Source organism: Electrona antarctica, assembly GCF_951216825.1.
Source record: "Electrona antarctica genome assembly, chromosome: 23".
NCBI classification, from domain to species: domain Eukaryota; kingdom Metazoa; phylum Chordata; class Actinopteri; order Myctophiformes; family Myctophidae; genus Electrona; species Electrona antarctica.
In genome coordinates, this window is record NC_136804.1 from 1,375,230 (window position 1) to 1,402,729 (window position 27,500).

Here is a 27,500-nt window from a genome sequence, read left to right on the forward strand (position 1 = left end):
GCAATTCCAGGCGGCAGATTCATCACACGCCATGGGAGCCAAACTACTCCCAGGTGGAACGCATTGGAGTCGATGAGCTCTCATGAGCAACGAGAGCTCATGAACAAACACTATTTCTGAATGACTGTGACCTTTGTAAAGTAATCGCTTCTGGAAAATAACATAGCAGACATATAACACATTATTGTCTGCTATGTTGCTTTTTTGTAATTTTATAGAGGTATCTAAAGAGCGCAAAGTACGTTTATGAACATACCAAGTATATCGCGATACTGTCCACCGCTTCCTGTCTGGCAGCCAAATACCTCTGAGACCTGAGAAATGATACCTGTTTAGAATCCTCAAATAAAACTATGTACTGTGCACTTCGAAAAGCAAGTGATTAGAAAACAACCTGTGATATGTCTTCTTTTATATTCCTGAACCGATTAGGCTATGACAAAGGTACCAATTGTTCAGAAATAGTGTTTGTTTACGAGCTGGTCCAGCCGGCTCCATTCTCTGCCATGTATTCATGGAACTTCCGGCGCGAGGTTTGCCACCCATGAAAGTGTCATGGCGCATCCATGACATCAGCGCTTTCTTCTAAATAAATTCCTTGAACCGCACGCGGAAGCCACGGGTGAGTCTTAACCCATTCTGACCTGAGATCAGATTCTAAAAATGTCTTCTACATCCTGACAGTTTTCTGAAAAAGCTATGTTTCTATGTCAGTCGTTCTTCGATTTTTCAAAAATAGCAGACCTACAAGCTCGTAGCGCGCCACTCGGTGGCGCGCTATGAGCTTGTAGATCTGCTATTTTTCAATAGCTAAAGCATAGCATAATGCTAACACCAAAATGGGTTAACCGGCCACGTATGTCGGAACGGAACGGAACGTCAGACTAACGCGTGCGCCCCAGGATTTAGAAGGCGTTTTTTAGAATTGGCCTCAGGTCTAAATGGGTTACCCACTTTCAACCTTCCGTCTATTTTATATCTTATGGGCATGTTATAGGCACACACAAAAAAGAGTAACAATAGCTCACAAAAGTGTCGTAACACCAGGGCTGGACTGGGACAAAAATTCGGCCCGGGCATTTTCGCGTGAATTTGGCCCAGACCGGCCCACCACAACCAGCGCGCAGATAGGCAACATAATATTATGTGCCCCCCCCCCTGCACTGCACCGCCGGGGGGGGTCAGGGGGGGCGCTACCCCAGAATGGCAGCACGCCCGGACCTTTTCATGGCGGCCCCCTACGGTCGCGGCCCACCGGGCAAATGCCCGGTATGCCCGGTGGCCAGTCCAGCCCTGCGTAACACTGACACATTTGTGCACTTGTAAGGCTGCTTTTTGTACGGTAGCCTACTGTCATACAACAAAGTAAGTCTCTCTCTCTCTCTCTCTCTCTCTCTCTCTCTAAACAGCTCACAGCTATATTTGCCTTTGGAAGTTGTGGTGGCTACTCTGGGAGGAACATTATTTCTCTGTTCTGCGGTGATGGGAAGAATGAAACGCTCTCCGCCAGCTTCCACTACCCGTTCAGGTGACTTCACATCTTCCAGTGGTCCTCGGCTCAAACTGTTGAATTTCAAGCATCCTCAGTTTGTCCACGGACCCCACTTTAGGAAACAATGTTCTATATACATTCTGATAGATTCTATTCCAGCGTTCTAGTAGGCCTATCCCTAGGAGTATTCTGAGGGGCTCCTAGGGTACACGGCAAGTTTATAGTCTTGTGTTATAGTCCTGATCGAGCTCTAGCTCTAGAAAAGAAAAAAAGGTGTAACGCGGAAACCTGTGACCTGTAGAATGATGTTAGCATAGGTGCGCATCGTTGTTTGATGACATTGCGTAGAGTGGTCCTAATGGGTAAAAGAGGTGGCTGAAATGTGCCCGAATAATGCGTTTTATGTCATAGTCTCTTGAATAGTTTTCATTTAGTCATTTTAGTCACCTGGAATGTTAGTCTGTATGTCTAGTTTTAGTCGACTAAATATCATAAGATTTTAGTCAACTAAATCTACAGTTGATTTAGTCGACTAAAATGTATTTTGGCGGGCCTTGATGCCGTCGTAATGATTTTACACTTGCTGAAAATAGCCGATCTACAAGCTCACAGCTTGTAGATCTGCTATTTTCAGCATGCAACCAATTGTAAAATGACTTCTCTTGTCCACAAGTCCCTTCCTAACATTTTAGTCTAGTTTTTATTTGTTGATGAAATTGTCAGTGTATTTAGTCTCAGTTTTAGTCATCATAGCTTAGTTTTTATTCAGTTTCCATTTTCGTTTTCGTCAGTGGAAAAAGGTTACAGTCGACGAACATTTTTCGTCTTAGTTTTAGTCGACGAAAACAACACTGACTCCGACTCAATGTATATGAACACTGATGGATTTTTACTGTGACAGGTTAAGTCAGGTTCCCCTCATCGACGGAAACACCACTCTCTGCAACCACTCTGTCGCCACGACGCACATGGTGGGAGACGCCGCCTCCTCGGCCGAGTTCTTTGTGGGCGTGGCCATCATCTGCTTCCTGTACACGATGGTGGCTCTGCTGGTGTATCTGGGATACATGCACGTCTACAAGGACTCCGACTTTGGGCCCATGTTTGTGAGTATTTACATTTGTACAAGGACTGTGACCGTGGGCCCATGTTTGTAAGGCCTCACTCAGACCTTTAAAACATTGATGCATGCTTGTTGTATGAATGTTGTGAGTGTCATGGCCGCTCCAATGCATTTCCAATGGAAGTCACATGGTTTGTAGTCCACATTTTGGACTACAAGCTGTTGTATGGCTTTCGGCTGTGTTTCGACTGCGCCCCTCCCCCTCATACAACACAAATGTTGGGTCAAACCATGTGACTCCCATTGGAAATGCATTGGGGCAAGCTGTGTCACACCCTTTGTATACAACAAGCATACAGCAATCTGTTGCGACCGTGTGAGTGAGGCCTAAGTATTTACATTTGTACAAGGACTGTGACTTTGGGCCCATGTTTGTGAGTATTTACATTTGTACAAGGACTGTGACTTTGGGCCCATGTTTGTAAGTATTACATTTGTACAAGGACTGTGACTTTGGGCCCATGTTTGTGAGTATTTACATTTGTACAAGGACTGTGACTTTGGGCCCATGTTTGTAAGTATTACATTTGTACAAGGACTGTGACTTTGGGCCCATGTTTGTGAGTATTTACATTTGTACAAGGACTGTGACTTTGGGCCCATGTTTGTAAGTATTTACATTTGTACAAGGACTGTGACTTTGGGCCCATGTTTGTGAGTATTTACATTTGTACAAGGACTGTGACTTTGGGCCCATGTTTGTAAGTATTACATTTGTACAAGGACTGTGACTTTGGGCCCATGTTTGTAAGTATTTACATTTGTACAAGGACTGTGACTTTGGGCCCATGTTTGTAAGTATTTACATTTGTACAAGGACTGTGACTTTGGGCCCATGTTTGTAAGTATTTACATTTGTACAAGGACTGTGACTTTGGGCCCATGTTTGTGAGTATTTACATTTGTACAAGGACTGTGACTTTGGGCCCATGTTTGTAAGTATTTACATTTGTACAAGGACTGTGACTTTGGGCCCATGTTTGTGAGTATTTACATTTGTACAAGGACTGTGACTTTGGGCCCATGTTTGTGAGTATTTACATTTGTACAAGGACTGTGACTTTGGGCCCATGTTTGTAAGTATTTACATTTGTACAAGGACTGTGACCTTGGGCCCATGTTTGTGAGTATTTACATAAAAAAAAGTAGTGGACCCAAGTACTGTATAGAGCCCTGGGGGATGGTCAACTAAATCTGTTAAAGATGGAGTGCCGTGATTTTAGTTTTTTCCAGTTTTTCGTGTGTTTATGAGGTGACAGTACTTGGTCCCCCTTGGTGTGGTTCTTATGTGCAATGATGTCTTCCCTTTGTATTTAGGGTTTCTTAACACATTTTGTGCCCAAAACGTCTGTGGACGTCCTGGGTATTACCGCACGTGCATAGCCCAAGACGTCTGTGGACGTCTTTGAAAAAAATATATATATATATATATATATATATTTTTGTATTAAAAAAAATCAGAAAAATCAAAACACTTTTTTTTTTTTTTAACACGTGGTGCCAAAGTTTGTGTTTTCGCCATTGAGAATGCATTTGGCGTTTAAATTAAATAACTCCGAAACTATAAAACATTTCAAAGTAAAAAGTTCCAGCATGTGTCTCCACAGTCAGCTGAATTATAAAAAATGTGAATGGATTTTCTAGGTGAAAGTGATTTTGGGCAGTTGTGCGTGGGCTCTCAATGTGTTAAAGGTAAAAAGCTGTTCTAAGCGGTTCTCTGACGGCCTCCCTCATATGATGTGTCCTCTGTCATCCATGCAGGACTTTGGGGTGACGGCTGCCTTGGCCTTGCTGTGGCTGGTGTGTTCGTCCGCCTGGGCCAAAGGTCTGCAGAACGTCAAGGATGCCACCGGCGAGGAGGGCATCCACAACACGCTGGCCCTGTGCAAGGAGAGCGACGTCATCTGCCAGGTCACGGAGTTCGCCTACATGCGCACCCTCAACATCTCCGTGGTGAGTGGAAAAACACCGAACCAAAACAAACGCAATTACGCACCACGTAATACACAGATATCGTAGCAGTAAAAGTATAATCACTGTGCAGAATGTCCCATTTCACAAGTTCGAAATGCATACAAAATCTTTTGAGAATAGCCGATCTACAGGCTCACAATGCGTCGCACCGCGACACATTGGCCGACATTTGTAGGGCTGAAGTGAAGTGGTTGGTGTGTTTTATAATAATAATCAAAATCTACAAAAACTACTAACTAAAGTTTTCAAATTATTGTTATTCAAATTAGGAGTTAAATGTACAATATTTGCCTCTGAGATGTAGTGGAGTAGAAGTAAAAAGTGTAACTCCAGTAAAGTGAAAGTACCTCAGCATTTTACTTACATTAAGTAGCTGTAGGCCTACAGTACTTGAGTAAATATTACTTATATTTACCTGAGTAAATGTTACTTTCCACCGATGCTGAAGGTTAACCCATTTTGACCTGAGATCAGATTCTAAAAATGTCTTCTACATCCTGACAGTTTTCTGAAAAAGCTATGTTTCTATGTCAGTCGTTCTTCGATTTAAAAAAAATAGCAGACCTACAAGCTCGTAGCGCGCCACTCAGTGGCGCGCTATGAGCTTGTAGATCTGCTATTTTTCAATAGCTAAAGCATAACATATTGCTAACACCAAAATGTCTCTCTCTCTCTCTGTTTGCCAGGTGTTTGGATACCTCAACATGTTTGTGTGGGCGGGCAACGCGTGGTTCGTGTACAAGGAGACCCGCTGGCACTCTCAGAAATACTCTGGCCAGGCGGGGTCTGGAAGACCCCAGGTCCCTGCCCCCATCTAACATGCCACATGCACGCACGCACGCACGCACGCACGCACGCACGCACGCACGCACGCACGCACGCACGCACGCACGCACGCACGCACGCACAAACGCACGCACGCACGCACGCACGCACGCACGCATGCACGCACACATCACACGCACGCACGCACGCACGCACGCACGCACGCACGCACGCACGCACGCACGCACGCACGCACGCACGCACGCACGCACGCACACATCACACACACACACACACACACACACACACACAATATACAGAACGTAGGTACTACAAAAACACAGACATTTGAGCTTGAATCCACGCACAGTGCAGTGTGTGACCACAAACACACATGCGCGAGTGCACAGAAGCAGACACAGAAAGCACAACCGCTTGCACATACAGTGGACAGACACACTCACACACACACACGCGCGCGCACGCGCACACGCACACACACACACACACACGCACGCACGCACGCACGCACGCACGCACACACGCACACACGCACACACACACACACAAAGGGGCCTATATGAAGACAGAGAGATGATCTGATTGAAGAAGCAGCCATCATGTGGTACAAACCTGGGTCTTGTTGAATGGAGGCCTTATCAGTACCGACGAGATGAACATTGTAGAAGTCTGTCTCTGACCTCTGACTCCAACTGCATTCATCTGTAGCCTTAAACACTAAAGTCATTCTATTTTCAGCTAAGGTATTTGGAGCACAGCGAAAACAGGAGGTGGACTAAAGAAGTAGCTAGACTCCAATGACCATATTGTTAGTAGAATGTGTCTTTCTGATCTAGAGCTGTGGTAGTGCATTGTCGCATCCAGGGCTTGCTGTAAATAGTGGAACTTCTACAACGTCTATTAGGGGCCATATGTCCACGGACAGCATTTTTGAGCATTTGTGACTAAATTTGACTGAGGGACTGCCATTGGATTTTTTAGAATTTTCGTTTTTTCATATCATATGAAAGCAGGGAATCATAGCTTCAAATTGACATATTGGTTGTTCAGTTTGATCCACCAGTTTTGGAGATATGGCTTATAGAGTAATGTCTTGCAGAAAACAGCGAGTTGAGAAAACAGGCTTGAAAGGTTCACTTCTGTGGTCTCTAACATTACACCTAGCTACATGTTTAAGCATTTATTTCATATTTACATGTCAATATCAGCTCTGACACTTATTTCAGACATGCTCTAGTATGTGAAGAGTCTGCCTGTGCTGTTAACTCATTTTTGAAAAAAAAAAAAAAAACGTTTTCTCCTCTGGTGAAAAGCTGGAATGTGCGTGATGGCAGTCTCTCAGTCAAATCTGGTCACATTTGTATGGTAAAGAGAGGCACCGGAGTGCCTTCCCGTGGACACGGTCCCTTAAATGTGCCTTATTTTGTACTGTGCCTTAACTATAGCGAGTCGCGACAATGCAATGCAGCTAGCGTACTAAAGATTGACCACGTGCCTTCTGATGCAAAGTCTTTGCGTGTTTTGTGCACTTTACTGAGCAGACCAACAGGGAAAGAGGCAATGGACCTATGTTTTTGTTGTTAGGCCGCATACACACGTATCAAACACCATCAAACAAATGTTTGGTCTTTTTTTTCTCCAATGGGGGTCACATCGTTTGACCAAACATTTTTGTTTGATGGGGCGGGAGGGGCAGAACACCATCAAACAGAACACTATCAAACACAAAATGTTTGGTCAAACCAACCATGTGACTCCCATTGGAAAAGCATTGTGGCGACCATTAATCCATTTTGGGCGGGAACCCCTTTTGGTGTTAGCATTATGTTATGCTTTAGCTATTGAAAAATAGCAGATCTACAAGCTCATAGCGCGCCACCGAGTGGCGCGCATTTTTAGAATCTGATCTCAGGTCAAAAACGACCAAACATTTAGTTTGATGGTGTTTGATACGAGGCCTCAGAACCACTGCGTCCAAGCAGCTCTCGTCTTACGGACTCCAGACAGCTGCTAGTATTCTACAATTGCATTCCCCCGATCTTCCAATCCAGCGATGAATTCTTCCAGCAGGGCACTGCTGGAGCCTCAAACTATGCAGCAACAATTCTATACTTTAGGTAGCTATCGATCTACAGTATAATGATCATTGATTAATAGGTCCCCATATGATGGTACTGTAGTCATACACATAGATACTGCATCGGCTGCTGCTGTTCACGGATGCCTTATTGGTCAGGACATGTTGTGTCTCCATTAGCCGCAATTTGCAACTCTAGATTTTTTTATAATGTGATGAATCTAGAGTTGCAATACCCTCCATTGACTCCCCACTCATCATTTTGCGTTTGCGATCTGCTTGTCTTAAACGACGTTAAACTCACCAACATTGCAGCTGTAGTCCAAGCTTGAATTATTCTCTTTCAATCTGCAAAGCCTGTTTTTCATAAAAATCCCCCGTAGACATGTTATGAGCTACTTTCTGTCAAGAAATCCTGTGCAAGTGATTCTTTTTCTAAGTGCTGGAGTTTGGAAGCGCTCGTCATAAGTCACTGAACGTCCCTGCATGCATCTGTTTCGCATTTGCACATAATGCAGGAGGCAGCAGCGCGACCCCTTAATACAAATGAGCGCTTCCAAACTCCAACATTTCTTCTTCTTGACAGAAAGTAGCTCATAACATGTCTACGGGGGATTTTTATGAAAAACAAGCTTTGCAGATTGAAAGAGAATAATTCAAGCTTGGACTACAGCTGCAATGTTGGTGAGTTTAACGTCGTTTAAGACAAGCAGATCGCAAACGCAAAAATGATGAGTGGGGAGTCAATGGAGGGTATTGCAACTCTAGATTCAAGTCTAGAGGAAAAATGAACGGGGATTTATTTTCCGGGTCTCTCGAGGGGGGCGGGACTGCGACGCTCTATTGAAGCAGGAGTTCTTTCCACAATTCTAATCATCATAACTCACGGAATATTCAAAATGCCTTATCTTACGTAGACAGTGTCCAATGCGGTATTTACATGAACCCAGACAGGCGACATGTGGCAGCATGCAGGCCCTTGTGTTCAGGGTGACTCCGTACCTTGAAGTGTCTTTGAGCAAGGCACTCAACCCCTGCCTGCTCATTGTAACAGGGTTGTGATGACAACGTGGCCTAATGAGCTAAAATGGAAATGTTTGCTTTAACCACTTGAACCCTGAAATCCCTATTCTGGGCGTGTCATAATAGGCACACATTCCGCCATAATAGCCGATCGATCTGCCAAGTTCACACATTGAGATTGAGCTCACAACTGTAACGGGAAGTTTTAGATCAGCTATTTTCCGTGCCAGTCCGTGCTTGCTACAAGCGCCGCGATGCAACGCCTTGTGAGCTTATCTTGATCAGCTTTGCGACACCATCATACAAGGGTATAAATTACGCTTAAGCGTGCCCTATGTTTGGCATGTGTCAGGTCCTGAATATATATTCCAAAGTCTCTGCCTCTGCCAAAGGTACCAGTGAGAGTTGTGTCCTTCTTTATTTGCGTCCGGTTTTGCTTTAAAATTTATAGTGTATTGTTTTATGTAGTATTTTCAATTTCATTATTCTTTCAATGTTTTCATTTCAGTGTCCGTCAGTTTGTGAGTAATGCAAAAAACATGTGTTTTTTTATCTTCGTGATGTGAAGTTAAACGAATGATTCCGTCATTGTTGTTTTTTGTTCATTTTATTTGTATTGTTTTAATTGCTCATGTGTTCCTGAACCATCAACAAATCAATCACTGAGCTGGCTTTTGTTTTGTGATTTGTGTGTATTTTTAAGTGTTAATGAGGATTATTGTGTGTAAGTATTGACCAAGTATTGATCGTTTGAGTGAGAAGATTATTTTGTTTGCATTTCTGCTTCATTCAGGTTAGCGAGGTTCAGAGAGGTGCATGGTGGAAATGTTGCTGTTATGTACTGTATTGTACAGTAAAATATGTGGCCTTTGGTACAGTAAAAATGTCAGGTGTCCAGAAATGATGTGGTGAATAAGGTTTTTAGCTCTAGACCCACACAAACCTCTGCTGGTCCAGAATCCAATAGTTTTCGTACCTTTCCCCCTGTGTCTCTCTATGTCGCTTGCGGAAAATAACATTCTGTGAGCGACATGGTCCCACAAGTTATTTGTTGACGAAATTGTCAGTATATTTAGTCATAGTTTTAGTCATCATGGCTTAGTTTTTATGTCGTTTTTGTCAGTGAAAAAAGGTAGTCGACGAAAATCTTTCGTCATAGTATTGGTCGACGAAATCAACACTGCTACTCTGTCCTCAACTTTACTGTCTCTGTAGAAGACAGCTTCCCTGTACGACCGACGTGTAACTAAAATAGTGTAACTAAAATACCGGTAGCTACATTGTTGAGCTTGTAGATCTGCTATGCTTGGCACGTGAAGTCTGAGTCCAATGTCAAAGTTCAAACAGATAAATGAATGTGTATGGTGTACTGGTTATGCCTCCAAACCCACATGTAATCATCTCCAGATGAGTCAATGATTCCTGCATGTTTAACCTGACAGATTGGCTGCTTACACACAAGGACACACATTCTGTAATGTGGAAATTATGAAGGTTTTATTTTCTTTCTTTTTTTTTTACAATAAAAAGCACAAAATGAGAATTTTTATATTTATATATATTCTTATAATTGGGGATGAAAGTATGTGCACGTGCAGTGCTTGCGTGTGTTTTTTCGTCTGCTACAGTCTTTCGCCTTTGAGGATTAAAGAAATGTAACTGCATTATCACTGTAAAACTATCATGGCTTAAACTATAATCACTTGCTCTTGCAGATAAAGCTGTCCATATCTGGTGTCCAGGGAAAACGGCCCTTTAGGGATATTGTGTAGACAGACAGTGCAGAGGTAGATATATGATGTCTCGGCCAGGACAGACAGACGGACAGAGTATTCTCTGTATCCTGTTTGCTGAGTCATCCTGTGATGTGTGATCTACAAACTGCTGATTGTCTTCTGGGGAACAAACGCAACATTAAGGACGTGTGTGCGTGCGTGCGTGCGTGCGTGCGTGCGTGCCTGCGTGTGACTGTGCGTGCACGCACGTGTGTGTGTGTGTGCGCGTGTGTGTGCATGTGTGTGTGTGTGTGCGCGTGTGTGCGTGCGTGTGTGTGCGTGCATGTGTTATTTATAGACAAGGAAGCAGGGACTCCTGGACCTGAGCTGACCCTGATTCCCAGTCCCACCGCACCGGTGTTTTTGATTATTTATTTATTTTTCAGACCTGTGAGTCTGTCCGTCCATCCATCTGTCTCTGTCTGTCAGTCAGTCAGTCTTGTCAGTCAGTCAGTCAGTCTTGTCAGTCAGTCAGTCAGTCAGTCAGTCAGTCAGTCAGTCAGTCTAACTTGTCTGTCTGTCTGTCTGACATGTAGGCCAAGGAATGTAGGCCACTCTAAATGTTTCAAATTGGCCTTGTGGTGTCGCTATAACAGGCCCAGGTAGGCAACCCATGGCCTGCCAGGGATTTGAGCTCCAATGAGTGTACTTTTCTAGTCTCAGAATGAGCAGATTGCCATGAAAGTTGCAGGGAATTTTCATGCTCCCTGGAAGATGAATCCTAAACATTTGAGTGACCCCATGACCTTTTCTCTACACTCACGCCATAATGTCAACAGTTTGTACACAATATATCCCGGCAGATTTTCAGAATTCTCTGAATGAACACAAGAATGACCACCAATGGTCCAGGTGTGTAGTACTAGGCTAATGTAGATACTACATTGCAACCATAGCTATGAGACAAGACTTGAATAGAATGAGTTTGGGAACAGATGCCATGAGACAAAAGATAAACAATGTATTTCCCCCCGTCATGTCAAAAGCAAAGTGTATTAGTCTCATCAGAAACAACTATGCAGCAATGGTGCAGAACAGGAAAGTCACTTTCTAACAAACTGACTTTTCGAGTTAAGAAAAATAACTGCAATTTCATAGGCTTATGTAGGCCAGGGGTGGGCAACTTTGACGATGGAGAGGGCCACTATCCACACTCACTCCCTAGGGCCATATATTACTGTCGTCGCAAAAATAGCCGGTTTTGAGCTTGTAGATCGGCTATTTTTGCTATATTCGAATTGAAATGTTGAATTATTTTTTACTATTTTTGAATTGGAATCCTGAAAATTAACATTTTTATGTAATTTCAAATGCCTTTTAATTATACTTGTGTTGAGCAATGAGCTACTAATTTAGACCGAAGTAATTAAAGCGGGTCATATTTGCATGTTGTGGAATTGTAACAGCTGAAACCAATATTATATCGGTATCCTGACATTAACCTGAGGGCCACATTAAGTGAAGGTGGGGGCTGCATGTGGCCCCCGGGCCGCCAGTTGCCCACCCCTGATGTAGGCCTACCAAATGAAATGAAATTAAATGATTACTATATTTACCCAGGGTATCTGGGCTAAGCTCAAGAACTTGTTTCCAGCCAGGCCCTGCTCATAGAACATTTCATCGTAGTGGTTCAATGCCTTGTTCAAGGGCACTTCAGCGGTGGTAATTTTAACGTGTCGGACCGCTGATTCGAACTGGCGACCTTCCGGTATCAAGACCGCTCCGCAATCCGTTCGGCCACCGCTGCCACTAAGTGGTGTCATCAGGACATCATGGGCATGTATTTGTCTCATCAGCAACAATTGCACAGTGATGGTGAGGTGAAGAAAGGGAACATGGAAAGACAATTTTGGACAAACTACAAATCATTTCATTTAAACTATTCCAGCCGACAGCCAAGTAAAAAAAAGTAAGGAACTGAAATCTCAATCATGTCAGTGTGCCATACATGAAACTCACTAATCAGTGACCCGCATTTTAAAAAGGTTTGTCAGGTGTGATTGTGCATAACACTATAACTTAACTTACCTTTATCCATATTAAACAAGTGACTTATTCTTCTTTATTTTTATTTTATTTTATTTACTTCTTTATTCTTATTTAATAATAATAATAATAATAATAATAATAATAACAAGAACAAGAACAAGAACAAGAACAATAATAATAATAATAATAATAATAATGTTGTATGTTTGCATTATTGGAATTGCAGCCTATAATAAGACATAATGGTGGTGGTGATTTTCTCTGCCTGGTGAATGTTGATCTCACCCGTGACTAATGGCTACTATAGATCTTTATGCCCTAAACGAGTGTTGCCCACGGCCACGCCCACCCCTGTTCTAGAGAAGGTAGGCTTAGCTGGCTGGGCCTGGGACGTTTGAGTGAGCATCTCAATTTCCAGCCACAAGAGGGCAGTGCTGTATCGTATACTAGGCGGCTGAGCGCTTTTGTTTATTTAATAGTAAAGGCGGCTTATATGTGATTTTTTAGACTGTCACTCTCAGTCATATCATAACATATCATATAAGGCCTTTACATAAGATGGACTGATATGGAAACACAAGACAAGAGCTCACTTGAATATTCAAATCCTGATGAATCGTGTTATGCTATTAGCCCCCTGAATCAGAAACAGAATCATCTTTATTGTCACATCAAGTAAGGTGGGTGAAATTAGCTTTTATTAATAGTTCCCATCATGTTATTTTTTTCAAGGCAAGACAAAAAAGAGAAAACAAATAAGCACGAGTGTGTGATTTGATTTCTATTGATTTATGCATTTCAATAATATAATAATAACGATAATCTGCCCCGGCATGCTTGGTTTGAAGTTGAACTGAACTGGGCTGAACTTTTGAACTTTTTACATGGTCCTGCGGGGGGGGTGGGGGCCCGGGGGGAGGGGGGAGTGCCTGCCGCGTGCAGGAGGCAGGAACCATCCACAATCCACACCACGCCGACAACTGCCGAGATGAACCGAAGCGGGACGAGCGTGACGTCACGTGTCTGCTGCTTACTGCTGCTCGTTTCGCTCTTTCGCTTCCTTCGTTTTTGGCAGAGCTCAGATCCCATATGCCGGATGGGTGATCGCGCTGTGATTGGCTAGCTGGTTGTCAGGCAATCGCTGATGCGAGTAGTAAACAACAAGTCAATCAACAGCACCTGATCAATCAATCAATCAATCATGATTGATTGCTTTTATTAGACAGATGCAAACAACACGAGTACAGTAAAGAGTACACTTGTCTACATTTTATACGTGTTTGATATGTTTAATAGCCTAATATGTAGACTAGTTTCTTTAGAAGAGTAATGAAATGAAATGAAATGAAATCTATATTTACCCAGGGTATCTGGGCTAAGCTCAAGAACTTGTTTCCAGCCAGGCCCTGCTCATAGAACACATTTCATCGTAGTGGTTGATGCCTTGTTCAAGGCCATTTCAGCGGTGGTAATTTTAACGTGTCGGACGGCTGGTTCGAACTGGGAACCTTCCGGTATCTAGACCGCGCCGCTATCCGTTCGGCCACCGCTGCCACATATAGTATAGTGTTTCTTTAATTTTACCAACAACCAGAACCAACCAGTGTTGTATTTATCTCTTCTGACACTTTTTAGACAGTAGCCACAAAAAACATCTTTATACAGCGGGCATTTAAAGCGTGTAGTTTAGGCTATTATTTAATTTGAACAGTTACAATCACCTGTAATAACTGGTAGTGGTTAAAGTAAAATAGGCTACAAAAAGAAACAAATAGTTTGGTTTTGGTGAAACATTTTATCTATCATTATCATCATCATGATCAACTAACCAGCCTATCGCAGCGCGGCGGTCCCTCCGGTCTATGGGATCTTTAGATCTGTTTAGACAGAGTCGCTGCGTGCTAAGGCGAGATAGAGAGGAGGGGGGGAGCAAAAAAAAAAAAAAAAAAAGAGGAAAAAAGCAACCCTCAGCAAAGCAACAAGAAGGACCAGCAGCAATGGCGACACTGGATCGCCAAATACCAAGTCCGCATACGTTCCTGTGCAAACCCTGGTCTTCTTTCGTCAGCGCCGCTAAGCCGCGTCTCGCCGACAGTAAGTCCCGCCCGTTGACAGTTGCGTTGTTGTTGTTTGTTTGTTTGTGTTTGTGTAGAGAGAGAAAGTGCCGTGGCGTGTTGTCCCAACTGTGATTGAGTGAGTTGGTGAGTGTCTCTCTCTCCACCACCACCATGCACGATCTGTCAAACTGTCACCAGAAAGCCTCCATTTAGACCTCGGCGTACTACGGTGTCGCTCTCCGACAACTAACATAATAACATGGAGCTGATCTTGCAAGCGTCGCAAACTCGTAAAGCGGACTGAGCCACTGCGCGCTGCCACAACAACATGCAACACACTTTTTAGTTGCAGACTTTGAGTCACCATAACATAAGTCTTCATGACATTATATTAGTGAACACAACATATGTCACGATCATGACATTGTAGCTAATAGTGATTGGTGATCATGTAATATTAGTCTTCATATATAACATGTATAACAGTTGGTGATCATAACAATGTAATGTCACCAGAACATGTAATAAGTGATCATAAGTTTCTCTGTTAGCCTTTTGACAGGTCTATGTTCAGAAGCTAACGTGCTAAGTGCTCAAACGTTTTTGTTAAGTAAAAGTATAGGCCTATATCAGCAATGTAGAATTACCCTGTCACAAGTAAGTCTGGGATTAAACATTTACTTGAGTAAAAGTATAAAAGTATTAGTATCAAAATGTACTTAAAGTATAGGCCTAAGTATATACAAAAAAATACTCATGCAGAGGGTCCCATTTCACAAGTTTTCAAAATGTATAAAACAATCTTTTTGAAAACAGCAGATCTACAATCTCACAATGCATGTTGTGAGCGTGTAGATTGGCGGTGGGTAATGTATGTTTTTGTAATAATGATCAAAATCGACAAAAAACTAAGTTTTCATATAATTGAAAATACTCCAGTAAAGTAAAAAAAAATATACAGTACTTGAGTAAATGTACTTATTTACTTTCACACCACTGGCTAAAGGCAGGATCCAAAAGGCAGGATCCATGCAGTTCCTGCTGCACAGTGCCTGGAAGTTTAGGTGTTATTGTGTTGTTCATTCTCATGTTGTTTTTCTTTTCTTTCGTTCATTCTGATGTTGTTTTTCTTTTGTTTTGCTGATTTTAATGCAGACCTGTCCCTGGAAAACAGTGACAGACAGACTTTAAGCCAAAACCAAGCCCCTAAACTCGGGAAACAAGGTAAGATCAAGTGTCCTGTATTTGTTCATAATTCCCACTGCACGTCTGCACTTAAACAACAGGTTATAGTGCTACACTACACTATTGATTATTAACCCATTTATTTCAAAAAATGAAAAACCTTAGGTTTCTGTATCAGTGGTGCTCAATATTTCATGTCAAGGACCCCAAAACTTATATGTAATATGCCTCCGCCCCCCCCCCCATCTGAAAATATGTTGTTCCAGGGACCTCCCCAGAAGCAAAGATTTTAGTTAAAATGTTCACTCTGTAATAATATATATTCAAAGATTTGAGGCACATTTTCATGATTTTTCAAAAATAGCAGACCTACAAGTTGTGTGTGTGTGTGTGTGTGTGTGTGTGTGTGTGTGTGTGTGTGTGTGTGTGTGTGTGTGTGTGTGTGTGTGTGTGTGTGTGTGTGTGTGTGTGTGTGTGTGTGTGTGTGTGTGTGTGTGTGTGTGTGTGTGTGTGTGTGTGTGTGTGTGTGTGTGTGTGTGTGTGTGTGTGTGTGTGTAGAGACCCAATATATTATAGCTCGATGGGAGAGATGCAGAGACATGCAAGCCATTTAAAATGTTAAATAAGCTACACAGGTGGTCCCAAATGATTAATTGATTACATCACTATAGCAAAAGACATGAAACTGGGTCAACTCAATTAGCTGCAGCGCTGTTCTGACTTGAAGCTCAATACTAACTGACCAGCACGGCTAGTTACATATGACATGTAATTGCCTGCCGATTTGATGCGCAGAAATCAGATCTAATCGGGTTAAGGTGCACACATGGAAGAAATGTCCTTTTTTATCGGGGATACCTTGTTGTAGGCTATAAGTCTCCGGGTGAATTGCATGCAGCAATTTGGTTCGCTTAACAATGTTAACTTAACATGTCCACGTGTCATTTGTTTACATATTTCGTTCACTTTACAAAGTCCTGTGTGAACACTAAACGGACAAATGCAAATATTTGGTCCTTTGTCCTTGATCCGGACCTTCTAAGCCAACTTTGGGTGTGAGAGCGCCCTGAGTAGAGTCGCTGCTACTTTGCCTGGAAAGGAGCCAGCTTAGGTGGTTCGAGCATCTGGTTAGGATGCCTCTCGATCGTCTCCCTAGAGCCCTAGGGAGGTCCTCGATGCACGTCCCACTGGGAGGAGACCCCGGGGCAGACCAAGGCGCAGTTGGAGGGATGGATTACATCACTGGCCTTGGAACGCCTCGGGATCCCCAGGATGAAGCTGTTGCCCCCGCGACCCGACTACGGAAAAGCGGTTTTAATTTTAAAGTTGAATAATGAATGTCTGCAGAAAAACATAACACGATACTCAAAGAAGTTTAAGTGAATCATTTGGTGGGACTGAAACTACCATTGACACACTATCATGCACAGTCAGCAGTGGGGAAAAAAAACAACATTTTTTACAAACTATCAATAATGCAACATAGAAATACTTCAAGAACAAAAGTATTGCCGTCAAAGTAAAACTACTCATTATTCAGAATGTCCCATTCCACAAATTCAAAATGACATAAAATATCTTTTGAAAATAGCAAATATTGACAATGTGACCCATTGTGAGTTTGTAGATCTGCTATTTTCAAGATTTATAGAGCGCTGAATTGGTTAGTGTGTTTTGTAATAATAATATAAATCTACAAAGTAACTAGTAACTAAGTTTTCAATTAATTGTTGTGGAGTAAAAGTACACTATTTTCCTCTGAGATGTAGTGGAGTAGAAGCACAAAAACCTGGAAATACTCCAGTAAAATAAAAATACCTCAAAGTTGTACTTAAGTACAGAAGTTGAGTACATGTACTTAGTGACTTTCCACCACTGTGCACGGTACATGCATAATTTATCCAACTTCTCTGGATGGGTCTATTACAATACATGATCTATCATCTTAGCAATGGTACTGGTAATACTGTGTGTGCGTGTGTGTGTGTGTGTGCGCGCGTGCGTGCGTGCAGGCTGGTCTGACGAAATAGTGTCAGGCTGACAACGTTATTGAAATGATTCAATTGGTCCAGTTTGGATTGGGATTATTAACACTTATAGCGCCATTGGCCGAGATCTACGTAAATTAAAGCTCATTATTTAATAAAACCCTCAACGCCATTGCCGTAGATCAATGGCAATTGCGCTTTTATAGCGCTTTCGATCGATCAAGCCATAATGCTACTAACGTTAGCATCGTGTTGCTAGCTGGTGCTCTCAATAACACAGGATCGCGGCATTAAAATCATCGTGGCCATAATCACCCATTCTATCTGTTTCTTTCAATCGCCTGTATCTCCTATTCCTTGTCCCAGATGGCATTTTTGGTCAAAACAAGGTTTATTTACAGGGCCCAGAGCAGACGATGCGATCCTTCTGCGTCATGTTAAAGCAGCACCCGCGGCAAACATGGAACGATACAGCATCGTCACACAACCCAACATAAGTTCACAACATCCGGTCTAGATTTTGGCTCTTCAAAATAACAGCTGAACAGGGAAAAATGCTGGCGTGAATTATATCATAATTTGTCAATAAATGCTAGCCCTGTAAGTGTTAAACATAGTGTATATTAAACATAGTGGACAGACTACCATCTTTTGTTGTCCAAATTAGCCCTTTATAGCAGTGGTTCCCAGACTTTTTTGTGTCAAGGACCCCCAAATCAACATGTATTAGGCCACAGACCCCCCATTTGAAAACATATGCCAGTGACCCCGATAAGGGAGGATTTTTACTGCTCTAGCAGTGATTCCGAAACATATTCATTTCATGGACCCCCAAATTCACACGCATTATGCTACGGACCCCCGATTTAATGGCATTTCTATCTCTGGTACCCCAATTTAGATTGTAAAACCACTGTTAATTTAACTCTGAGTGTACACATTTGTACACTCTCTGAGTTACAGACCCATAAGGGTCCATTTAGTTCCTTATATCTCTAATTGAGCTAGGTACCCCTAGGGGTCCCCGGACCCCACTTTGGAAACCCGTGCTTTATAGTACTGAGAAAATGCTTAGCACTCCTACAGTTTGGGAGAACGAAAAGTTGAGTCGTTTTTTTGTTTGGGTTGAACAATTTTGAACATTGTTAATTCTTTGAATTCAGGTCAGGTCAGACTGAAATGTTCATGAATCTTGGGTGGGTGTCACACTGTTACTATTGTGTACACTGTGTGTGTGTGAGTGTGAGTGTGAGTGTGAGAGTGCGTTTGTGTGTGAGTGCGTGTGGCCACGCGCACCTGGGTGCCCTTGATTTGTGAGTGGGAGCTATTCCCCTCCAGCCAAAATAACTAACTTAACCAGTCAAGCACTGTAAACCATATTTACTTAGTTGAGTGGAGTCCCCCAGGGATGTATACAAGGCCCACTTCTTTTCTCCTATACTATAATATATACCGAATATAGCGCTGTGCTGTGAGCTCGTATAGTCCTGCTATTCCTGTCCCATGTTTATCCCAGAGTATAGAGGCGCTAAGGACCAAGTCGTTACACACCCATTAAAACCGGGAAAGCACCTGTGTCATTTTAGATTTTTTTGCATTGGCTATTCGTGCCGTGCTGCACGCTTGTACATCTGATATTTTTGATCTTTGTTCTTTTTTAAACATCTTGATTTTAGAAGGCATTTGTAGAATAGGCCTATCTCACAGCATTTCCCCGCTCCCTTTCCACGCCCTCTTTTGGAGCTAGTGGTGTTATTTTTTCTGCGGTCCATAGGCTTCCATGTTAAAAAAATTATTTTCACAAGCCACAAACTACTGTTTTGTAAAGGTAAGGTTTATTCTACTTATTTGAGTTGTTATACCATTGTGTTTTCTTCATATTATTATCGGTCTTTGACATTTTAACATTAGGAAATGTACTTAGATTCTCCAGAGAAAAAAAGTGTAAATGCTAATGGTTAAATGACACCACTAGCTCCGGAAGGGGGCGTGGAAAGGGGGCTGTGAGATAGGCCTATCGGGCTTGCAGGTCTTAAGTATACCGACTGCAAAAGAGAAAAATAGCCACTCCGTCTGACTCTGAGGAGAGGTTGTGTGAGGAGATCCGTTGCTACTGCAGCTGTGTAATCGTCATCGTTAAGCGCCTGTAGTGTAAAGACAGCCCGGTGTGCTTAGAATCTTGGAAAGAAATTGCCCTGACTTTCAGAAGAGATGAAATAAGTGTGTGTGCAGCCATAAGTGGAAGTTGTCTGAGAGACAGAGTTGAGAAAGGCCAAGACATTTTTAGATTGGCTGTTAGGCTTTACACACACACACACACACACACACACACACACACACACACACACACACACACACACACACACACACACACACACTGAAACGTACAGAGGGGATTTGACTTGCATTCACTAACAACAACACATTCTGCCACGAGACTTCCGCCTGTGGTCACCAGACTGTGACACACACACACACACACACACACACACACACCATGGAGGAGCACCTCTTGTGCGTACTTTTGACTCATACATACATAGTCTTTATGTCTCTCTCTCTCTCTCATCTCTCTCACGGGTGGCATTCCTGGAATTAGTAATCCATTGCCAACACCACTTCAAACCTGCTGAGGGGATGACACACACACACACACACACACACACACACACACACACACACACACACACACACACACACACACACACACACACACACACACACACACACACACACACACACACACAGAGATGATGATGATGTCAGACAGATAGTGATGTGACATTGACTGACGCACTTTCTGTATATTTCTTCCTCACTGTCTCTCTTTCCCTCCCTTTCTCACGAAGCACTCTCCCTTTCACTCTCATTCACTGTTGCTCTCTCTCTCTCTCTCTCTCTCTCTGTAAAGTAACATTATTACAGTACATTTTATACTAAAGTATAATAAAGTACATTTATTTAAGTACTGTGGAATTTTGAGGTCCTAAAATTAAAAGTATTTCCAATCTTGCTTCTACTCCACTACATCTCAGAGGCAACTTTTACGACAATGCAATTGTTTGAAAACTTCAGTTACTAGTTACTTTGTAGATTTTTTTAATTGAAATGTCTCTCAATCTCTCTTTCTCTCACTCGCTGTACAATATTTTGTCTTTGGTCTTGCTATATGTCTATGATGCATCTCTCCAGACTCTCCCTGTTCTTCCATCTGCCTTTTTAAAGGCCTGACATCCAAAAAACGTTCGCTCTGAAAGAATATATATTCAAAGATTTGTGCCGCATTTTTACGATTTTTCGAAAATAGCAGTCCTACAAGCTCGTAGCGCGCCACTCTCTATGAGCTTGTGGATCTGCTATTTTTCAATAGCTAAAGTATAACATAATGCTTAGTTAAAACACCAAAAGGGGTTCCCGCCCAGAATGGGTTAAGGGGTGCAACCACTTCACATACACAGCTTTGTGTGTCTGTGGGTGGCTGGCTGGCTGGCTGTGTCTGCCTGAGCACGAAAATAGCCTTTGGTTGGATTTCACAACCAAGTGTCACTGTTGCGCAGCCTAACACACACACATATTAACTGTATATGATGATTTTGGGTGTGACAGTACCGTACAGTGACAGTACAGTACAGTAGTGGGACCCCCCACACGGGGCATGTATGTTTTAGGGAATTAAGCAACTAGTCGACTAGTTTACTAGTCTACTAGTAAATCCACTAGTCAACCTTGTTGGTACTAGTTGACTAGTTGATAAGAAAAAAAAAAGAAAAAAAGGGCTTTATTTATTTTTTTTCCCCGATTTTGTAGGCCTCAAGATCAAGTAGATTATAGTTATAGTCACCCATGTACACAATTTTTAAATGTACAAATATTTATTTCCCAAAAAATAAAACTTTTTTACAAACAACTAGTCGACTAGTAAACTAGGCAACTAGTCAACTAGTAAAAATGACTAGAAGTGAATGCCCTAGTATGTTTATACCTTTTAACTCTTGCCTCCCACCAGTCAATCTCTCTCTCTCTCTCTCTCTCTCTCTCTCTCTCTCTCTCTCTCTCTCTCTCTCTCTCTCTCTGCTTGCACCTGAACAGTTGTTGTACAAACTACCCGTGTGCCGGATTATGTCAGCGTCTTTCAAAGTAATGGTCCACCAATGACGGAGTGATACTGTGTATCAGCTGTAAAAACACCCTTCAGCTAACGAGGGATCGTCTTGGCAGATTTCAATGCACTCATTGACCAATCAGGGATTGTTCTGTTCCTGGCCTGTTGCCAATGTCTCACTGTGGTCGTTGGTGCACGCGCGCACACACACACACACACACACACTTCGCGCACACTTAGCTTTCGCAGAAGTTTAGGAAAGGAAACGGCGCTCTTACCACAGGTCGCATTCACTATGACATTGTGCGTTTCCCGTCAGTGTGTTGTTTGGTTGGTTGGTCACCCCAGGCATGACCATATATGGTCACCCCAGGCATGACCATATATGGTCATGCCAGGCATGACCATATATGGTCATACCTCCCTGATGTCATCAATATTAAGCCCAGATATGGAGATCCCTGATGTCAACAATATTGGCCAGCAACTCTACATCTGACCTCACACCTCAAACCCTTAGATTTCCACATATGGAGCTGACCTGTTCTGACATTCCATATGTTGATACTTCCCCATCCATCCTTCCTCTTCGATGTCTCCCTTTTGACTGATACCTGTCCATTTAAACTCTAGACGGGCCTGCCCCAAAGTTATCAGTGCAGCCGCGCCCCGGCAGCCGGCGAAAACTAGACTTCTCAACAGGCCTGAAAATTAACGCCCGGTCCTACCTGGAACCCTCATCAAACACTGTACACTCAAGACACTGCCCCCGCTGCCACCCTTAGGAGCTGACCTGTTCTGACATTCCATATGTTGATCTGACCTCATCATACCCTGTACGCCCAAGGGGCCAGTGAAGCTATTCAACGTTGAAGCTCTGGGCCCTAGTGGTATGAGGAGGGACTACAGGCGGACCCGTGGATTCATGACCGGGAAACCCCGTGCAGCTGGGCTTTAACACGTAGGACCATCACTCCCTACGTCACCCCGGACCTCAAATTTGAGGTCTGGAGGAGGTACTTCCGGCAGTCTTCCGGGTGCTTCAAAACGCCACTGAGCAACTTCCACTGACATGAATAGCTGGGGGGGCGGAGCTTCGCGCCAGTTCAGTCTCTATCCTTTTATATACTCTATGTGTACGCCCCATATATGGCCAGTACATATTTCATTCCATGTGAACATATGAACTGTCACCCAGGCGGATATGTTGATCTGACACCCCACTCCAAAGCGCCAGCGCTCGCCCAGCAGTCTGCTGTCACCCAGGCGGATGCGTGCGTGCTTCTCGCCCTCAGGCGTCTTACTGGTACTTATAAGTACTTGACCGTGCCGCATTGTTGTGTCTGACCCCTTGAGATTACACTTAATAATGTGAAAATAATACATTTTTCACAGTGCTAAATTCTGATTGTTTTATTGCATTTTTGCGAGGATTCTTAGAATGGCCTTCTTTAATCCCTGATTGCGATTGATGACAGATGTTACACATATATACTTGTATTGCGCACACTCTCTCTCTTTCTCAAACAGCCTTCACACACACGCACACACACACACACACGCACGCACACACACACACACACACACACACACACACACACACACACACACACACACACACACACACACACACACACACACAGACAGACAGACACAGTGACCTCTTAGACGTTCCAGATGACTGGAAGCATGTGAGCAATGCAAGGTCGTGACAACCCACACACTCCACTTTATTCACACACACACACACACACACACACACACACACACACACACACACACACACACACACACTGAAGTAGTAGGCCATATTTGGTAGAGGTTTAGGAAACTGCATCCTGCTTCTACCTCCAATACCCCCGCGCGCACACACACATGCACGCACGCGCGCACGCAAGCGCGCGCACACACACACACACACGCACACTCATACAATCTCCTACGATACCGCACAGCGCATGCACACGCACACGCTCTCTCCCCGTCATGTGTGCGTCACACTTAGAAGTGTTTATAATCGTGCGATTATGACGAGGTCTATGAAGTATTATAAATAATGCTGGTCATGATGCATTACAAGCTCAGCAGGAACAGCACATCATAAAAGTGCAGTCTATAATGTCCTTATAAATAATGCATTATAGACCAATGTACAGTCATACCCGACCCATAGTCTGTCTGTCTGTCTGTCTGTCTGTCTGTCTGTCTGTCTGTCTGTCTGTCTTGTTGTTTTGCTGCCTGTCTGTGTCTAATTATTTCTCTGGATGCGTGAGTGATCAACAGAACCTCCTCATGCCTGATTTAACGGTGTCAATGTGCACCGAAATCTACACGGATTTAAGCGGTCACAGATTTGACCGCTTCCTCGGTTTACCGTCTTATTTTAAAAGGATCCCTGCTGGCCAATTAGACTTAAATTGCCGTAACCCATTTTGGCCTGACCTCGAAATTTAAAAAAAAATCTTCTAAATCCTCCAGTTTTCTGAAATAAATATTTTCACGATTTTTCTGCGTTCTCAACCCGTGGGTCGCGACCCCTCGGGGGGTCGCCAAATTATTTTAGGGGGTCCCCAAATTATTTAAAACAAAAAAAAGATTCTTTTTAAATTTTATTTTCACGATTTTTCAAAAATAGCAGACCTACAAGTAGAGGGCAGCACGGGTCCATAAAATTGGACCCGGTCCGAAACGGACCCGGTGATATCAGAACAGAACCGATCCGGATCCGAAAACATTCTAATTGGCCGCACCCGGCCCGGACCCGGCCCCGAAAGTTTTGGATCCGGTCCAAAACGGACCCGTTAAAAACAGGATCCGATCCGAAATAAACCTACCCGTTCCGAAAGACCCGTTACACCCGTGGTGTGTCCAATCCTATATTATGCTTATTTTCACCGTGACTGTGATTATGAGACTGAAGTGAACACTGTGACTGAACGTCAGCATCACCCCCGCCTCTACAAAGGAGCGCTGAAAATAGCCGATCTACAAGCTCGCAATGCGTCGCATGGTTAAGTACAGTTTGCAGCGCAAATCCTTGGCGCACACTTTAATGCAGTCATCAAGAATGACAGCTTTTCTTTTGGATGGAATTGCTTTCCGAATAGCAACAAAAGACGTGATGGCACTTTGTTGTTGTGGTTGTTGACCCTCGCCGGCACTCTCTTTTTTCTTACACGCCTTCCCATTCATGTGTTTTTTCAGTGAAGATTTAGCAGCACCAACATTTTTACCGTCCGCGTCGACAATGATAACAAAACTGTCCCAGACATCCGACTTCCCTTTAGGAGATTGCGTGCTGTAATCGTTTGATTGTAGTTTGCGTTTCACCTCGCTCAAGAAGGGGGCCGCCATGGTGATGATAGCTACTGTTCGTGTTGTGTGTGACTGTGCGCGCGCTGCGCACACACTGTGACACACCCACAACCAGTGGATACGTTCCATTTCCAAATCCTCGAGGCGTGTATTTTAGAACATAATCATTACAACGCAGTTGAACGCACGCATACCATAATGTCTATTTTCAAAACCTATTTTTAAAGTTGAAAGGTTTAATATATAATAAAAATCGGGTCCTGCACGGGCATTTCGGGTATTCTGCATTGCAGATGCCCGAAACGAGGCCTGCAGCTTTGAAATGGAACCGACCCGTTCCCCGACGGCATGTCAATATTTTGCACCCGACCCGGCTCGGTTCTCGGTTCGGATCTCGGGTATTCGGGTCCGGGTGGACCCGTGCTGCCCTCTACCTACAAGCTCATAGCGCGCCACTCGGTGGCGCGCTATGAGCTTGTAGATCTGCTATTTTTCAATAGCTAAATTATAACAATGTTATACCAAAAGGGGTTCCCGCCCAAAATGGGTTAATACATTATACTTGCCCTCCGTAACTAAAATTCGAAATGAAAAACACCTTCAATATTGTTATTTATCTTAGAAATAGTCTGTTTTTCACGTCACAGAGACGTGTGTGTGTGCGACGCGTGTGTGCGCTTTGCTTGTTTCTAGGTGTGTGTGTGTGCGTGTGCGTGTGTGTACAAGCTGTTGGGGTCTAGCGGCAAGCTCAAAACACATCGGACTGCCAGCAGGCCTGCAGAGAGAGAGAGAGAGAGTGGAAGTGTCTGTGTGAGCTGTGCTTAGAATATTTAATATGGGGATAGGTATCATCAGTGATGCCTGTATAGACATTGTATTATTTGTTAGACCTCTATCACAATATTTGTATTTGTTTGTTTTCACCCACTTGCATCCCCGGTCTGGGGTATTTGGCAATTTTTTCCCTTCTCTGCGCCGCATTGTGAGCTTGTAGATCCGCTATTTTCAGACTGCAACACCCGAGCGCAACCAAACATAAAATGTTATGTTCTAGATAGTGTTTATTTGTTTGCAAAATTGTCAATAATTATATTTAGATTAGACTTGGAACTCAGTTTTAGTCATCATAGCTTAGTTTTTATTTAGTTTTTGTCAGTGAAAGAAGGTAGTCGACGTCATAGTTTTAGTCGATGAAATCAACACTTATCGAGGCTTACATTTAGTGTAGTATCAATGTAAATGAGTCGGCAGTCTTCACAGGTATTGTGTGTGTGTGCGTGTGCGCGTGTGTGTTTTTCAGAGATGTTCGTGCACGGCCAGTTTCCCGCGATGGAGGATTTCTGTCTAGTTGTCTGCAACGTCTGCAAGCAGGTGGTCACTCCCCAGGGCATCCTCGCACACTATGGTAACACACACACACACACACACACACACACACACACACACACACACACACACACACACACACACACACACACTTTTCGTCCTGGTGTCCTTGTTTTGAGCATGTCATTGTAGACCATTGTGAGTGAGCTTGTAGATCGGCTATTTTTGCCACCGCACTACGCTGTTGTACAACAAAGCGTCAAACAGGTCCCCAAACAAGAATGCAATAATGACGCACTTTAAGTTCATTCATCACCACAGATCTGGCATACAACTACACGTGCGATTATCTCCAGCATTGGTTCTCAGACCCCCAGGGGTCCTTGGGGTTGGGGGTGGTGGGGGGGAAGTAGTCAATATAGCGTGCCACCGGCTCTGTCTATTAGGGGACAGAACTGCTGTCCCTGGCATATCTAAAAATGATTTCACTATTGTAAAGGTTGGACCGCCAGAATACTGTTGCGGCAGATCTACAAGCTCATAGCGCGCCACTACGAGCTTGTAGGTCTGCTATTTTTGAAAAATCGAAAAACGACTGACATAGAAACATAGCTTTTTCAGAAAACTGTCAGGATGTAGAAGACATTGTTAGAATCTGATCTCAGGTCAAAATGGGTTATTTTCTATATATCAACAGCATGGCCGGCCCTAACCGAATCCCGACCACCAATTATGGCAATGAGCCCGACCCTAGGTCTTAACGTGTACCCCTAGAAGGCACTCGCGGATAGGAAATATATGAACATAAATGTCAATGTATGGCTGTATATGCGGAATATATGCTGCATAATATGTTATGTTCATATATGTGGATTTATAGAAAATGTCTCATGTCGTTGCTTTCCGGAGGAAACCTCATAACTCCATTTTTGAGGATATTGATTTCATTCCATAAATCTGTGCTATTGAACACCCTTTAAACACACCCTGAAATTCGAAAATTTGAAAACCACTTGCGAAATATAATTTACACCTTTTTTTTCTTTTGTCTTAGTTCTCATTAGCTGTTTGTAATGAACTCTGGAGTTGAGTAGAGTTGTAGTGTGTCGTGTAGTTTTGGGGAGCGCGTCACATTAAGTGACATTAAATGGTGGTGGTGTTGTTGCCTGAACCTTGGCGCGCCTGCTTCTGATTGGCCGAGGGCCCATCATCAGTCATTCTGATTGGCCGAGGGCCCATCAGCAGTCATTCTGATTGGCCGAGGGCCCATCATCAGTCTTTCAATCTC

General features: G+C 43.3%; 2 protein-coding genes across 3 annotated transcripts in view; both read left to right on the top strand.

The window, feature by feature from the left end:
* Positions 1-5,479, top strand: part of sypl1 (synaptophysin-like 1) — a 21,309-nt gene extending 15,830 nt beyond the window's left edge. The window contains exons 2-5 of the mRNA XM_079494678.1: positions 1,410-1,528; positions 2,394-2,598; positions 4,377-4,568; positions 5,276-5,479. Of these exons, the coding sequence (XP_079350804.1) occupies positions 1,410-1,528; positions 2,394-2,598; positions 4,377-4,568; positions 5,276-5,407 (648 nt within the window). The 3' untranslated portion in view covers positions 5,408-5,479. The remainder of the gene's footprint in view (positions 1-1,409; positions 1,529-2,393; positions 2,599-4,376; positions 4,569-5,275) is intronic.
* Positions 5,480-14,066: 8,587 nt separating this feature from the next.
* Positions 14,067-27,500, top strand: part of atxn7l1 (ataxin 7-like 1) — a 76,756-nt gene continuing 63,322 nt past the window's right edge. Inside the window, exons 1-3 of one of the 2 annotated variants that reach the window (XM_079494669.1) lie at positions 14,067-14,333; positions 15,452-15,520; positions 26,187-26,291. In XM_079494669.1, coding sequence (XP_079350795.1) covers positions 14,102-14,333; positions 15,452-15,520; positions 26,187-26,291 — 406 coding nt within the window. In that variant the 5' untranslated portion in view covers positions 14,067-14,101. Of the gene's footprint in view, positions 14,334-15,451; positions 15,521-26,186; positions 26,292-27,500 lie in introns of those variants that run through there. The other variant, XM_079494670.1, reaches the window with a different exon arrangement.